Source organism: Lonchura striata, chromosome 14 (assembly GCF_050655825.1).
Source record: "Lonchura striata isolate lonStrDom1 chromosome 14, ASM5065582v1, whole genome shotgun sequence".
NCBI lineage: Eukaryota > Metazoa > Chordata > Aves > Passeriformes > Estrildidae > Lonchura > Lonchura striata.
In genome coordinates this window covers 15,614,359-15,628,089 of record NC_140716.1, presented here as the reverse complement: position 1 = coordinate 15,628,089, position 13,731 = coordinate 15,614,359, and the positions used below count along the sequence as shown (strand labels likewise).

Below are 13,731 nucleotides of genomic sequence, written 5' to 3'. Positions count from 1 at the left end.
CAAAGATGCTTTTTCCACCTCATTTCTTGCATGAATGATTCTGCTTGTGGGAGCTTGGAATCCACCTCGCTTTTAGTCGACCCACAAAAAAAATATCAGTGCACATCATTTTAACGTCATTAAAACTCAGTTCCCCCAGCTTACAGACACATGCTATATAATGCAACCTCATCTTTTTTTTTTCCTCCTTTTAAAAATTAAATTTGGTTTCATTTATTTATAATTCAAAAGAAGATAACCAACCTGCTTGCAAAGTGATACACAAGGTCAACAGGCAAAATTGGAAGTGTACAACGATGGTGAAGCAAGGCCAAACCTTTACTCAATACATCATATAAATAAGAAATAAGATAAACTGAGTGGACTTTTGTTACCTGACTAATGCTGCAATTCAGTGGATTGTTCCTTTTATCTACAGACATAATTAAGTCAGAGTGGCTGCATTATGCAACTCTTGATGGCATCTGAGCATTCAGAAGAGGGCTAAAGGTGAGCTGTGACTGGTCTGTAGCAGCCCTACAGAAATGCTCAACTGGGAAACCTTCAGACTGGCCCAGAAGCCACCAGAAAGACTCAGTGTCACCACAGTGCCTCACCCAGCCAGCCTGGTGATGGACTTTGACTGTGATTGTCATTCGCGCAGCTGAAGCCACCACACCACAAATGTCTAACTGAAAAAGTTGCATTTTCCCCCAGACACCCTCAGCCTCCTCTCTTTGCTCACAGGTCATCAGCTCTGCTGAGTGCAGAAGGTCTGGGGCTCTTAAAAGGCCTTGCTAAAGGTTTGTAGGTTTAGTGCCACACTGACCTCTGGCTGCTGGGAAGAGGGAAGAGCACAGGGCTGGAAAGAAAACATAAATACACATTAAATACTTAATTTGCTGAGATTTCACAGAACTTGAGTAACCAGCTGTGAAGGGCTGGTTGTGCTTCGTGGCACCAGAGAGGAGCCTTGGGAGAAAGGGTTGCAGAGCTCTGAGAGCAAGGAGCTGACAGATTCAAAGACATGTCATGATTATAAAACAGGCCAACACCAAGAGTACCCAGCCAGGAATTTGTAGCCTGTGTTGTGACAATCCTTCCTTACTATACAGGGAAGGATCAAAGCCACAATCACTCAGTGTGCAGCTGGGCTTAAAGTCATGTTCTCACTGTCACAAAGGTAGATAAGCACCTAGGAACACTTTAGAGTGGGTCAATGGACTGCAAATCCTTTATTGTGTGTTTGCAAAACGAAAATACTGAGTATTAATCTGTGGTGAAGCTTCTCAGCACCAAGGACTCTAGGAGCTGTGACTAAGCAGGGATGGGTAAATTTGGTTTTAAACCTTATCAACAGTTTAGCCAATGCTGTGGATGACAAGAACACCACAGCAATTGTGAATTTTTGTGAGAGCATAAATTATGTGTGACAGGGCTGTCCCTTCCAGCCAGGGGTCCCCATGAGGGGTCTGGTCAGGGTGTCCCCTTCTCTGAGTCCTCTTGCAGGTTTGGCAGAGCCTAGCTGGGTGTCACTCAGGCTCCCCCAGCCACACCTTTGGGAACATACCAGCATGTTTTATGTCACATAAACCACCTGTCATCTTACTGGTGTGCATGCAAGATGTGAGCTGCTGAAAGGTCCCTCCCTCTCCCTCCAATGGGCCCGTGCCAACCTTCCTCCTGGATTAAAAAAGGAAAAAATAATCTGTGCTGCACAGAGTGCAGAGGCTGCCCCTTCTCCAGTGCTGGAACTGGAGCCCTTCTGTGCTCTGCTAAGTCCAGCCTAAGGCCATTAATGCAGAAATTCATTTATACCAAATGCCAGTGATACCCGAGCAGTGTCCAAAGGCTACCTGTTTATTCTACCAAATTTCTGGGTGTCAGAGATGTTACCAGACATTTCCAAGCTGTTACTAGTCCTTTCCCAAGAAGACCCACACCTTTCTAAGTCATGACTGATGTGGCTGGGGCATAGAAAGCCTTGCCCCTGTGTGTGCAGGCACCACCTGGGGCTGCCCAGATCCTCCTGAAAGCTGGAACCACTGTGGGGGGAGAATAGCCAGTGGCCAGACACCCTCATCCCTGCTGAGTATGAAGAAAATGCAGAAGCAGCAACAGGCAGCCAAGTCCCATCCTCAACAAGTCCAAGAGAATAAAGAAGGGAGAAGTGCTGGGAGGTCACAAAACTGAGGCCAAAAGTTGAGTGTAATAGCTCCAGATCTGCTGGCAGATCAACTATGGAGTAAGAACATCACTGCCACTTCCAGTCCTCAGCATGCAAAAACCTCATCCCAAAACCAAGGCAAAGCCTCCAGACGACCTCCACAAGCAAACCACACTCAAACATGGGGCTCATAGCAGGAATCTGGACAGCACAGCCACTGGCAGAAGAGCTCAGAGCAGCTCTGAACCAACACCCTCTGGGTGAGGTTATTTCAGGGTAAAACAGCCCCCCAGCCACAGAGTGTTACTCACAGGCAGTTTCCAGCAGAGCCTCTCCAGTGCCCAGCTTTGGGGCTGTGCTGGGAGCATTACACAAGGTGAGGCCTCGGAGCAGCTCCACAGCATGTTCCTGCCACACAACCTCACCAGCTTCTCCACAGCCTCTCCCTCACACCAAAGTGGGCAATGATCCCCTGGGACTCATTTTCTGGCAGAACCATATTCCACAAGACAACGGTGGAACACCCCCCACACTAGGTTCAGGTTCACTGCTCCCTCTCACCACACCCCACATCCTGCACCTTTTTGTTTAAGAACTGCTTATGGTGGGAATGGTCATGAAATGTCACCTACAGCAACTGAGGCCAGTGACCAAGCATTATCTAGCCAACCCAGGACATTGCTCCAAGAGCAGAATACAAAGCCAGGACAGATTGTAAGTGTGGATTAAAATGTCTTAGTTTGGGGTTTTGTTGTTTTCTTTTTTTACAAGCCCTCACCAGCCTGTGAGTAAAAAGGCAGATTCACCTATCAGAATTGGTTGTTTGTGGGCAAAAGCTGATAGAGGAAGACTTGTTGCTTCACTTCTAGTCAAACGAGGCAGATGGGCATGGAAATCACAGGTGGCCAGGAGCTGCTGAGAGCATGTTCAGAGCAAACAGGTTTAACCAAGTGTACTAATCCAACTCCAAACCCATCCCAGGCAGAAAGCAGCTGCTGGGGCCAGCACCCAGATTATGCATGCACCCACAGATGCAGGTTTGAGATCCTCTAATTTCACAAGCACTTCAAAAACAGACATCTGTAAGAAGATACCACAGGTGCATTATCTTCCACCCAACTTAGAGGAGTAGTTACTGTCTCTCATCTGTAAGTGATACTGAATTGTTCAGAAAAAATGTGGTATGAGGCACAACATAACAGATGTTGCAAAATGTGGCATCAACATAACAGATGAAAAAAGAGAATTCAAACTATTCAAATAACAACTGATGAAGTCACCCAACCTTAAAAAGTGTGTACAGCAGCACATTAACAGCAGCAATTTAACTAGTCAGCTCAGAGCTGTGAGCCACGGGAAAAATCCCTTCCAAACACATGAGCTCATCCCTTTGAGTCATGCATTCAATCACCTACTCTTTAGGGAGAGAAACAAATTATCATCAACAACAACAGGGGTCAACCAAAGATAGGTGGATTCATCCCAGGTCTGTGCCTTTCAGTGTCACAGTTTACCTCACAGTATCTGTCACTACTCGGTTTTGAGCAGGATGATAGATGTTCCCCAACAGCATCACAGTAAAACAGCCCCACTCCTCCCTGCAGAGCTGGGACTGAAGGTCAGCAAGCATGTGATTTTACCTCTGTGATCCCGTCCTGAACCGTAGCTGAACTGTGGGAACAGGATCAAGAGGTCTCGGTTGCCACTGGGCATGAAGGAGAGCAGCACCACGCCCACCCCCTGCCCCTGCCTTCATCCCCTCCTGCTCAGGGCAGCTCACACTCAATCCACCCTCGCTGCACCGCTCGATGGAGGCAACAGGAGCTTCCCGTTACTCCGGCGCGCAGCAGAGGAGCGAGAGCTGCTTTGGGCTGGAGGGGAGCCCCACACAGAGCTCCTCCAGCCCCGGGGAGCTGCTGCAGCTCTTGGCAGCTCTGTGAGGAACCCATCGAGCTGCCAAGCACCTCGTACAGACACACCTGTTGAAACAGAGAGAGAACAAACACCTTTCAATTATCTGTAGTTACCCAGATTTGTAGTTTTTCCCCTGAAAAACATACTCCATCCTTCATTCACAGACGCCTCATTTCAGCTGGGAGGGATTTCCATTTAGCCTGGAAGCCTTTCACAGAATTCTGCTCACATCAGTTCCCAGGCATCTTCATCTCCAGCTGAGAGGGCTTGGAGGTGGGGAACTCCAGCAAATAATTGCTTGTTTGGTTTTGTAACCAGCCAAAAGGAAAACATCGATTTGGAGACCTCTAAGAAGCCCGGATTTGCAGATTTCACTTGTCTACTGCCTACTGCAAGTCCAGCACTGTTTCAGCAGCTATATGGCCCTCACACAGAGCAACTCTGTTCTGGGCCCACTTAAGGGGGACAATTGCATCAGAAAATGGCATTTGAAGCCAGGAGCAAATCTGTTCCTAAAGCTCCAACAATTTCAGCAGACACCCGGGAAATCCTAGAAACAGTCCAAAGTCAGTCCAGAATCAGGGATGTGAAGTGGATTTGTGCTTTAGGAGAAAATCAAGAATGATTTTATGCACAGAAGCGACAACAAACAAAAGAGTTTCTTCATGCCTTGCAATTCAGATCTCCATAAAAACTACACAGCTGCATGCAGAAACAAAGGCAGCCTGTGAGGGAAATCAGAGGGCACCATAACAGTCTGCATTGTTGCTGGATGACCGTACAAACATCAAGATATGCTTGGAGAGAAAAAAATTCCCAACACTCCAAAAAATCCAAGTATTTGTCCAAAATACTTTGAATATCCTATCTCTCCATAGTTACACTTCAGTGGGCACTGTGCAGGGAAATGCTGCTCTGTAGCATCAGACCCTCGTGGCATCCCAACACCATGCCTGGGCAGCCAGCATGGTGCATGCCAGGCTCAGGTGCACATCAGCTCAGGGATCCTGCAGAGGCTGGCTGGGATCCCCATCCACACCCCACTGGCATCTCCAGGTTTTGCCAGCAAAAAAACCAGCATCTCCAGAACCATGCTCCACACCCAAAGAGAGCTGTAGCCCTTAAACTGGGTGTAGACAGGTTAAGCAGACACTTGCAGAGTTCCCAGAACAGCTACAGAGATTCCACTCCCCAGGAATTTCTCTGGCTCACAGGTTTGGTCTCACTGCATCAACCACAGCCAGGAAAGGGCTGCTGCATGTTGGAAGCACCAGGATGGCTGCTAACATTGGTTTCACCTTTCCATGTGCTGTTTCCAATGACAACAAATCTCCAGGGACCTGACTTACAGTGCATGGCAGGTGTGCTCAGCTCTCCCTCCTTGTCCTTGAAGGATGGACTGGCCCTGTTGGCACAGCAACACCTCACTACACACCTGTACAAACTCTGCTGCCTCACAGCAGCTCTCACCAGCCTGAAACCAGGTTTTCCAAGCCCAAATTGGAGCCTCCCAGGTCCCCCCCTGACCTATAGGACAAAGATCTTACTCCAGCTACCCTGACAGCCTCTCTGGAGCACTTTTGCTGCCACCAAGGAAAAGAAAGCATTTGACATTTTTAAAATAGATGGAAGTATTGAATTTCAGCCTTTTAATACAGATGAGCCCAACAAGAACACAAGTGTGTCTCAACCTGCAGAGGTGTTCCACAGCAAACACATTTGCTGGCAGGATGAGTAGCACAGGTAAGGCCCTCAGGTAAGATCTACCCAGCAGAGTTTCATCTCCTTGTGCCACAGCACAGGTCTGCAGGTTCCTGGACGGAGGTTACCACCAAGTTACTCAGGCAGTTTGACAATGTAAGAAAAATAACAACTCTTGGGACAAGAAAGGATTTAAGATTAAATAAACAATGGGAAAAATGGGGTGAGGGTGTGGGTTGTTGCATTTTCTTTGTTCATTGCTTGGTTGGGGTTTTTTCCATCTAGTTCTGTCTCCAGTCCACTTGGCCTCCACTCCAGAACCATGGGCAAAAGGCCTGTTACAGCTGGTACCAAAGGAAACAAGGCAGGGTAATTTCTGTGTCTAGGACTGAGCAAGGAGCAGGGCAAATCACCTGCACAGAAAGGCAAATGGTACAGTAAAACCCTCAGATGGACCCAGGAACTCAGCAGCTGGGCTGGAAAAAAGTTAAAATCCCTAAAAAAGATTTTTTTTTTAAATGCTACATTTTATTCAAAAGGTTACCCCAAAGAAGCTCAGAACCTTCTGTTAAACTGCCTGAAGTACATTTAAGTACAGCCTTTCAGTGTCCCCTTTCTGCCTCTCCTCCTTAACCACTGATGGTTTAAGCAGCAAATATTATGTTTGAATTGCCCGAGGACTTTTGTCCCAATTCAATGCCTGGTCCTGCACAGAACATACAGGACATGAAGAATTTCAGGTGTTGTATTTATAGGAGAACAGGTGTCAAAGTTTTAAAATGATCTAACGATATCTAGAATGGGCCGCTGGAAATGAAACTAAGATGAAGTAGAAAAGAGGAAGAAAATCTAAAAAGCTGTGGCTATGTCAAATACTTTCAGCAAATAGAAACTCTATAGGAACAAACAATCTCCAAGCTATGTTGCAACCTTACTATTTACTACAACTTGTGCAGAAGCAAACAGACTCTCTGATTGAGGTTTCTTGCCTTGAGTTACCACCCTGTGTGCCCCAGGGTAATTTTCTTTCAGTTGAGTCTCACCTTACAGCAAAGCCTTTAGCAAAACAAAGCTGAAGGTTTTCACATTGGAGCTTCCTTCCTCCTCCAGTGCCTGCAATCACACAGGAATTGAAATTACATAATGCTCCTCTAGAGCTCGAGCTGGAGTGCCAGGGAACAGTGAGGGGCAAAAGGAAAGAAAACCAGATTTTAACCAGCAAGGTTATAAAATCACAGCTCAAAGCCTCAGCTCAGAGCATAACTATTCTCAAGTGCAATGGAAAGATGCTCTGCTGTTCTGAGAGAGTGAGGTTGCAGAGGAAAGCATGCCAGGGAACAGCTGGAAACAAAAGCTGGAGGAGAAGGAGGAGGAGACTAATTTCCATGGTCTTTCCTTTGCAGCTTTAATACTGAACCAACCAAAAAACCCCACATCAAGAGAGGTGTGGACAATGTTGATGTAGAATCTGGAGAGAGCAAAACCTGCCTGCTTTTTACAAACAAAAAACACAGAGAAACTTTTAATCCTAGTTATTAGAAGAACATTCCACCCACTTCAGCTTTGTACTGCTCAGCTCACATCACCTTTGTGCACTCAGGGCTCTGGAACACGTTAACAGCCATAAAAGCACAGCTTTTATAGAGGGATTAGAGGTGGTGAGAATTCTGCAGTGCAATCCAGAACTTTGCAGAGTAGGTCCCCAGCTTTATAAAACCCCAACAAAAACACAACCCTCCTCAAAAGTTCTGCACACAGAACAACCTACACTGTTGTGTACCTCTAATCCTGACTAGAGACACCAAACCTGCCAGACGCTCGGTCTGGGGGTTGGGCTTTGACTTGATGGGGATTTTTTTGTTTGTTGGCTTTGTTTTGGATTTTAAGTTTAAACTGCAGCTGGTTAGTCCCACAACAAGCAGAGCTGGAGGTTCAGCACTGTATCTTTGGAACTATTTTCCACACAAAGGTTATGTAGTAAACAATGGAGAAATAAGAGATGCTAGAGCTGTTTCTGAGTTGCCTGCTCTGATGAGATCAGCTCGGCATCTCTGATGACAGGGAAGTGAACTGAAGGACACTGATGCAAGTGCTGGCAGACAGTGGGAACTGCTGCAACAACCACACTGCAAGCCATCCAAAGAGGTTTCCAGCAGCAGTCCTGCTCAAACATTTCCTGCACAGCAGTTGTGCAGCCACTACAGGAACGTGATGGCTGGGCTGCACTTGGAACACTTTGCCTCAATCCTCCTTGCATCAGAGCGCTAAAGCCTCAAACTGAAACATTATTCCAAACATTATTCCAAAGAATACAGTCCTGTCAGAAAACAAAGAGCAGTTTCCAAGGATGTGCAGCAGCTGAAGCAGTGGGACAGCCAGCTGGTGTCTACCACCGACAGGGACAGTGCTGTTCCAGCAGAGCAGGACACTCAGGTGGGACCGGGCCAGGTGAGAAGGAGGCAGCAAAGCAGCACCAGAGCCAAGGCTTCCCTCCCAGCTGATGCCAGAGAGCTCTGACAGTGCAGCAGCACCAGGATGAGCACTCAGCTGCCATCAGAAACCTGGGCTCAACACCTGTAACTCTCGTGTCTATGGCTGGGAGGTGCCACTACATCACTGCTGGCCCTGTTTGAAGTTTTACAGCACACAGGGTCACCCAGCAATTCTTGTCTGCTCAGGAGGGTGAGCCAGTATGAGGAGAGGTCCTGTGCTTACACAAATTCAAGTTTAGAGCAGAGCTGCTCAGCCACACACTTTTTAAGGCTGTGAAAAGTGAACCAGTGCAGCAGGACCTCCAGCCAAACACGGCAGCACCACAGAGGCTGCAGATCAGAAATGAGAGACCATCTCCATGGTCAGTCTTGAAAACTGAGCAGGCAAGGAGCAGAAGCACTGGGAAACATCCCTTCGCATGCCCTCCATGGCAGCAGGGAGGATGACACAAAGTGTCTCTTCATTCCCTGCATGTGCACACTGCTGTGGGACAGGTTATCTCCTGGCTGGCATGGAACTACCAAGGCAGTTTGTGGTTGCAAACTGGTGCCTGAAGGGTCACAGGACATACCAGGAGAAGAGCTGCTGTAAAGGAAGACTTGAAAGAGACGTCTTAGAGATCTCTAGATACAGACAGCTGCACAGAAACAACCAGAGGGAAAAGACATCCAAAGCCGTGGATCACTCAAATAAACAACCCAGTAATTAACAGCAGTCCCCCAGCAAACACTGGCGGCTGGAGGGGACCGACCACCTCCGAGGGCTGGGCAGTGTCTTCAGCTGCCCTTCCTGCCCCTCCTGGCCAGGGAAAGGGCAGGAAGCTGCACTGTCCCAGCCCCTGTTCCTGGCAGGCAACCCCAGCCCTAGTGGGCTTGCTGCTGCTGCTGCCCAGGAGCTGAATTCCTGCACTTCTGCTATTGGGGAAGAGCTCTTGGGAAAGATCCAGTTTTCACCTGAACCATAAAACCTGTCAGCAGCTTCAGGTGTCTCTTCCCTGAGATTGTCTTGGGCCTGGATAGCAGTGGGATATACAGCACCTAAGGATGGTGCCTGAATAAAGGTACTAAAACCCAGCCAAGGGACAGGGTTGAAAGGAGGTGCTGGGGTTCAGCGCATTAGGGCTGGTGTCAGCACCAACTCTGTGCAGGGCAGGGATCTCATGTCAGCTTTTGTATGCTCTTTGCAAGATCAGAGTGAGGACACTGGCTGCATCTTCATCATTTTCTTAATACAAGCTGAGGACAGGGAAAATAAAAATAAAAATCCACCCCCTTTCCAGTTAAGGCCATCTGCTCCAAAACATGCTCTACTCTCTCCCTAGCACACATTTCTGCTCTCCTGTGGGAACAGCAGCAGGTGAGGGGGATGGCAGCTGCAGAAAAAGCCCTCCATCATGTAAGGAGGGAGCACATCACCCTCACCCTGTGGTGAGCCCAGCCCTGGCCCTGCTCCTGGGGCACCAGCACTGTCTCACAGGGCAGTGCCAGCCCTCTCGCCGGCCGAGCACAGAGAGCTGCCCTGACTCAGCCAGGGCTCAGCTCAGGGGCTGGCTGCTCCAGCAAGCCAACAAACCTGCTGGGTGAGATCATTTCAGCATATGAATAACCAGCTATTTGAGAGTGGATGTGACACGGTGGTGACAAAGCCACGGGTCCCTCAGGTGATGAGCAGCCTCGTGTCTCTAATGCACAGCACGCACACCACCCCTCCTTTCATGTGCAGCTCCCACATCCATGTCCCAAACCACCCCGTGACCAACACATTTCTGTCCTGCTTCAGTACTTGGGGATGCATGAGGACAGACCCCAAGTGAGCTGTTTAAAGACCAAAGTGATCTGTGTAGGGGACTCATATCCACAAGTAAAGTACATTACACTCAAGTCTGGTGTAACCCCATAGCCCATGGCAGAGAGCAGCCCCTCCCTGCACCTGGGGAGAAGCTGACAGTGCAGAGGGCATTCAGGGAAAATGCAGGATTTTAGGTTCCCAGGTGAGATCCTCCAGCTGTCCAGAGCAGCAGTGAGGCTCTAAGAACAGCATCCTCCACAACTTCAGATTTGGGAAAGGGAGGATGAAAGCTGGGACAACACTGGAAGCCCAGAAGAGCATTAATATTCTCCCTGTCAAAACAATAGTAGGAAGGTTTAATTCAGGGTCTTCTGCGGATAGCCAAGAAAAAGCAAAAGCTAAGTCTAAATCAGTTATAATATCCAGCCACAGGACAGAAACAACACTCCCTGCTCTTCACAGGGAGTATGCTTGTCTGATGCTCCTGGAGGCTGATATACTCCATAGATCCAGCACGAACCTAGTAAGGCACACACAAGTGACAACTGGACGTCAATTTTCTCCTCAAAATGCCACCTTTTTGTCACTAGAAGTCCCATACTCAGTGCCCTCACAGCTTGGTGCAGCAATGGTCAGGGCATCGCTCACACCTCCTCCTGCACCAGGGGAACAATCACCTCTGTTCCCACAGAGCAGGTTTATTTTGCCAGCAATTTAAAGAAAGGTCTTGCTATGCACTACAGGAACTGCAGGGGCTAATATAAGATGTGCCAAATTTAGAACGAGGTGCCAAGCTCCCAGGCTGTGCTGAGAAGTGACACTGCTGTTCAGGGATTCTGGAACAGGATGGACAGAAGCACCAATGGTGCTGTATGGCAGACACAGCTCCCGCTGCATCCCAGGCTCTCCGATACTGGACAGGAGCAGGCAGAGGCTGCTTACTGCACCTAAAATCCAGCAGGAAAAGGGCTTTTCATCTCTCAGCTGTGTGCTGATCCAACATCCAGATGCCCACGGAGCAGAGAGGAATCCCTCAATCCCTTTCTAATAGGCTGGGTAAGAGCAGCTAAAATACAGAGCTACATTTAGAGAGCTTCGCTTCTAAGGGTGTGCCTTCCCCGAGCTGGAAGGACAATCCCTTCCACGCTGCATCACAAAACCTGGCTGCTTACAACTGTTTCCACACAACAGAGTAACAGCAGCACACCCCAACCAAGACAGAGAAAGCAAATGCTCTCTCTCCCCTTCCTGACAAGGTCTAGGACTTGAGCTCCACATGAGATGTTCCCATCACAAGAGCAGCCCAAAGCACACACAGGTTATGCTTTCTGCACTGACCAAAATATTGGTAGATGACACAACACTCATTTTAAAATTGGGCTGTGGGATCTGGGAGGGGATGAGGACGACGACAACGTGCTTACAAGTAGATTTACAAATAGAACCTCCATGTAACATTCCAGCATTGGTGTTTTGGGAAGGCATTAGGTACGTGTGAAAGAGGATGCCAGGCTCGAGCTGTTCCCAAAATCCAAGAGCCTTTGCTCAGGGGATGGTCTCTGTCAGGGCAGGGGAGCAGCATGCCCTGTCAGCACGTCCCAGCTGTGCCGGAGGCACAGGGAGTTCCACTGCCAAAGCTGTCAGCAGCATCAGCAGGATGAAATTCACTTGGATATCAAAACCACTCCAGCTGATTATCCTAAAGGTGCTTCGCTTCCCAGACTCAACAGAATCAGAGACTATCAGAGCACGTATTACTGTGAAACAACAGTATGTGACCTAATTCTCTAACTAGGAATGGGCTCAATTGCTCATGGAGGACAAGGGAAGGTTCTGAAATTATTCACTGAGATTTCTTTTTCCAACAAAAAGATGCTGGTATTTAGCTGCTACAAAACAGTGGGTTCTGAGACAAAAGGTCTATAGCCATAGCCAAAATCTCTGTTCTTTGGGTCTCATGCCTATACCAAAGACCCCACTTAACTCACTCCTTATTCCTACCCTGTCTGCTTCAAACTCACTTCAATCAGGAGACAATTCCAACTGTAACACTTCACTTAAAACAGCCACCCCTCTACACTCTGCATAGTAAAGACCAAACCTACAGAGCAGTTCGACAGCTCCCAGGTGAGGCAGGTTCTCCAGAAACACAAACTCTCTTCAGAGAAGCTCTGAAGTGCCCAGCACCTACTCAAAGGCAAACCACACCAGTCCAGCCAGACACCCGAGGAGATGAACGATAGCAAAGCCTTTTCCTTCTTGAAGCGCTGCTCCCATTTCACAGGCAGCTCCACTTCTGAGTCACCACCTCCGCGTAAATCTCCGTGGAGCAGGTGTGCACTTACATCAGCTCCTGGGGAGCTGGTGGTGGCTCCCAGGACCGAGTGTGGTCGGAGCCACACCACTCTGCATGCTCCAAATTTGGCCAGGGCAGAGCACCAAGGAGCCCCCGATTCCCTCGGGTTCCTGATACAGGCAAAACTCAGCATTACCTGCTCCTGCCCTGGGCTGCAGCGGTGATGCAGGGTCTGAGCCCTCGGGGATGTTACCGGGCACGGAGGAGAGGGACGGATGACAGATTGAAACCCACAGGGGGACCCGCACCCCGCCAGGCCGTGCTACACCGTAACTGCAGGAAATGCACAGCGCTACTCCTTGGCTCTTAATTACGGTCTTGCGATACAGTAGTTAATGGTCTGTCATGGGCTCCATTAGGAACCTCGACGCTGGCAGGAGGTGGATCAGCCAACCCGGCCGCTCCCGGTACAGCCACCGAGCCAGAGCGCCGCTGGGCTGGGAATCAGGCTCCAGTTCTTTTGTTACAGCTCCTGCTTCCTCTGGGAACGGCTCGGTCCTTGTGGCAGCCGGGGAGAGGGAGGCGAGCCTTGCCCTGCGAGCGGGACCGCTGGGGAAGGGTCCGGCTGCGCATCCAGGGATTACATCACACACCAGCCCCTCTGCCCACAGTCTCCTCCAGATTTCGGGCATTTCAAGGAGCTGAGGAGGCCTCTGAGCTGCCTGCCACGCGCTGAGCTCCCAGTTAATGAAAAAAAAAAAAAAAAAACAAAACAAAAAAAAAAAAAAAAAAAAAAAAAACAAAGGAAAAGCAAAACAACCCCTCCCTGCCCGCCAGCTCGGCGCTGGGGTGCCGGCCTCGGGGTCCCCGCGAGATGCGGGTGACAGCGATGGCGGGGGGAGGTGACAGCGGCAGGGCTGTGACAGCGATGTGGGTCCTGCGGCCCGGCCCCCCGGCCCCTCTTACCGTTGCTGTAGGCGTAGGGGGACTCGGAGGCGCCGTCCTGCAGGCTCTCCAGGATCTCCCCCTTCCCCACGTCGCTGTCGCCGACCAGCAGGAACTTGAGCAGGTAATCGTAGCTCTTCACCGGGCTGCCCTGGGTGCCCATCCTGCCTCTCATCGGCGGGGCGGCCCGGCCCGCATCCTCCGCCCGCCAGCCTCGGGCTGCGGCCTCTGCCCCGCCGCCGCTCACCGCCGGCCGCGCATCTTCCGCCGGGGCCGCGCTGGGACCTGCGGCGGAGGAGGAGGTGGAGGAGGAGGAGAAGGCGGAGGAAGGGCCCGACCCGGCCCGGCCCCGCAGCGCCCCCGCCGCTGACACGGCTGCGCTCCGCCCTCCCACTCGCACAAAGCGCCGCCGCCCCGCCGGGCCCCGAGCCCGCTCCGCCCCGCCGGG

At 50.0% G+C, this 13,731-nt stretch overlaps 1 protein-coding gene across 1 annotated transcript in view; it reads right to left on the bottom strand.

The window, feature by feature from the left end:
• RAB40C (RAB40C, member RAS oncogene family) overlaps positions 1-13,697 on the bottom strand; it is a 36,644-nt gene extending 22,947 nt beyond the window's left edge. The window contains exon 1 of the mRNA XM_021529651.4: positions 13,305-13,697. Coding sequence (XP_021385326.3) covers positions 13,305-13,458 — 154 coding nt within the window. The 5' untranslated portion in view covers positions 13,459-13,697. The remainder of the gene's footprint in view (positions 1-13,304) is intronic.
• Between the last annotated feature and the right edge of the window lie 34 nt (positions 13,698-13,731).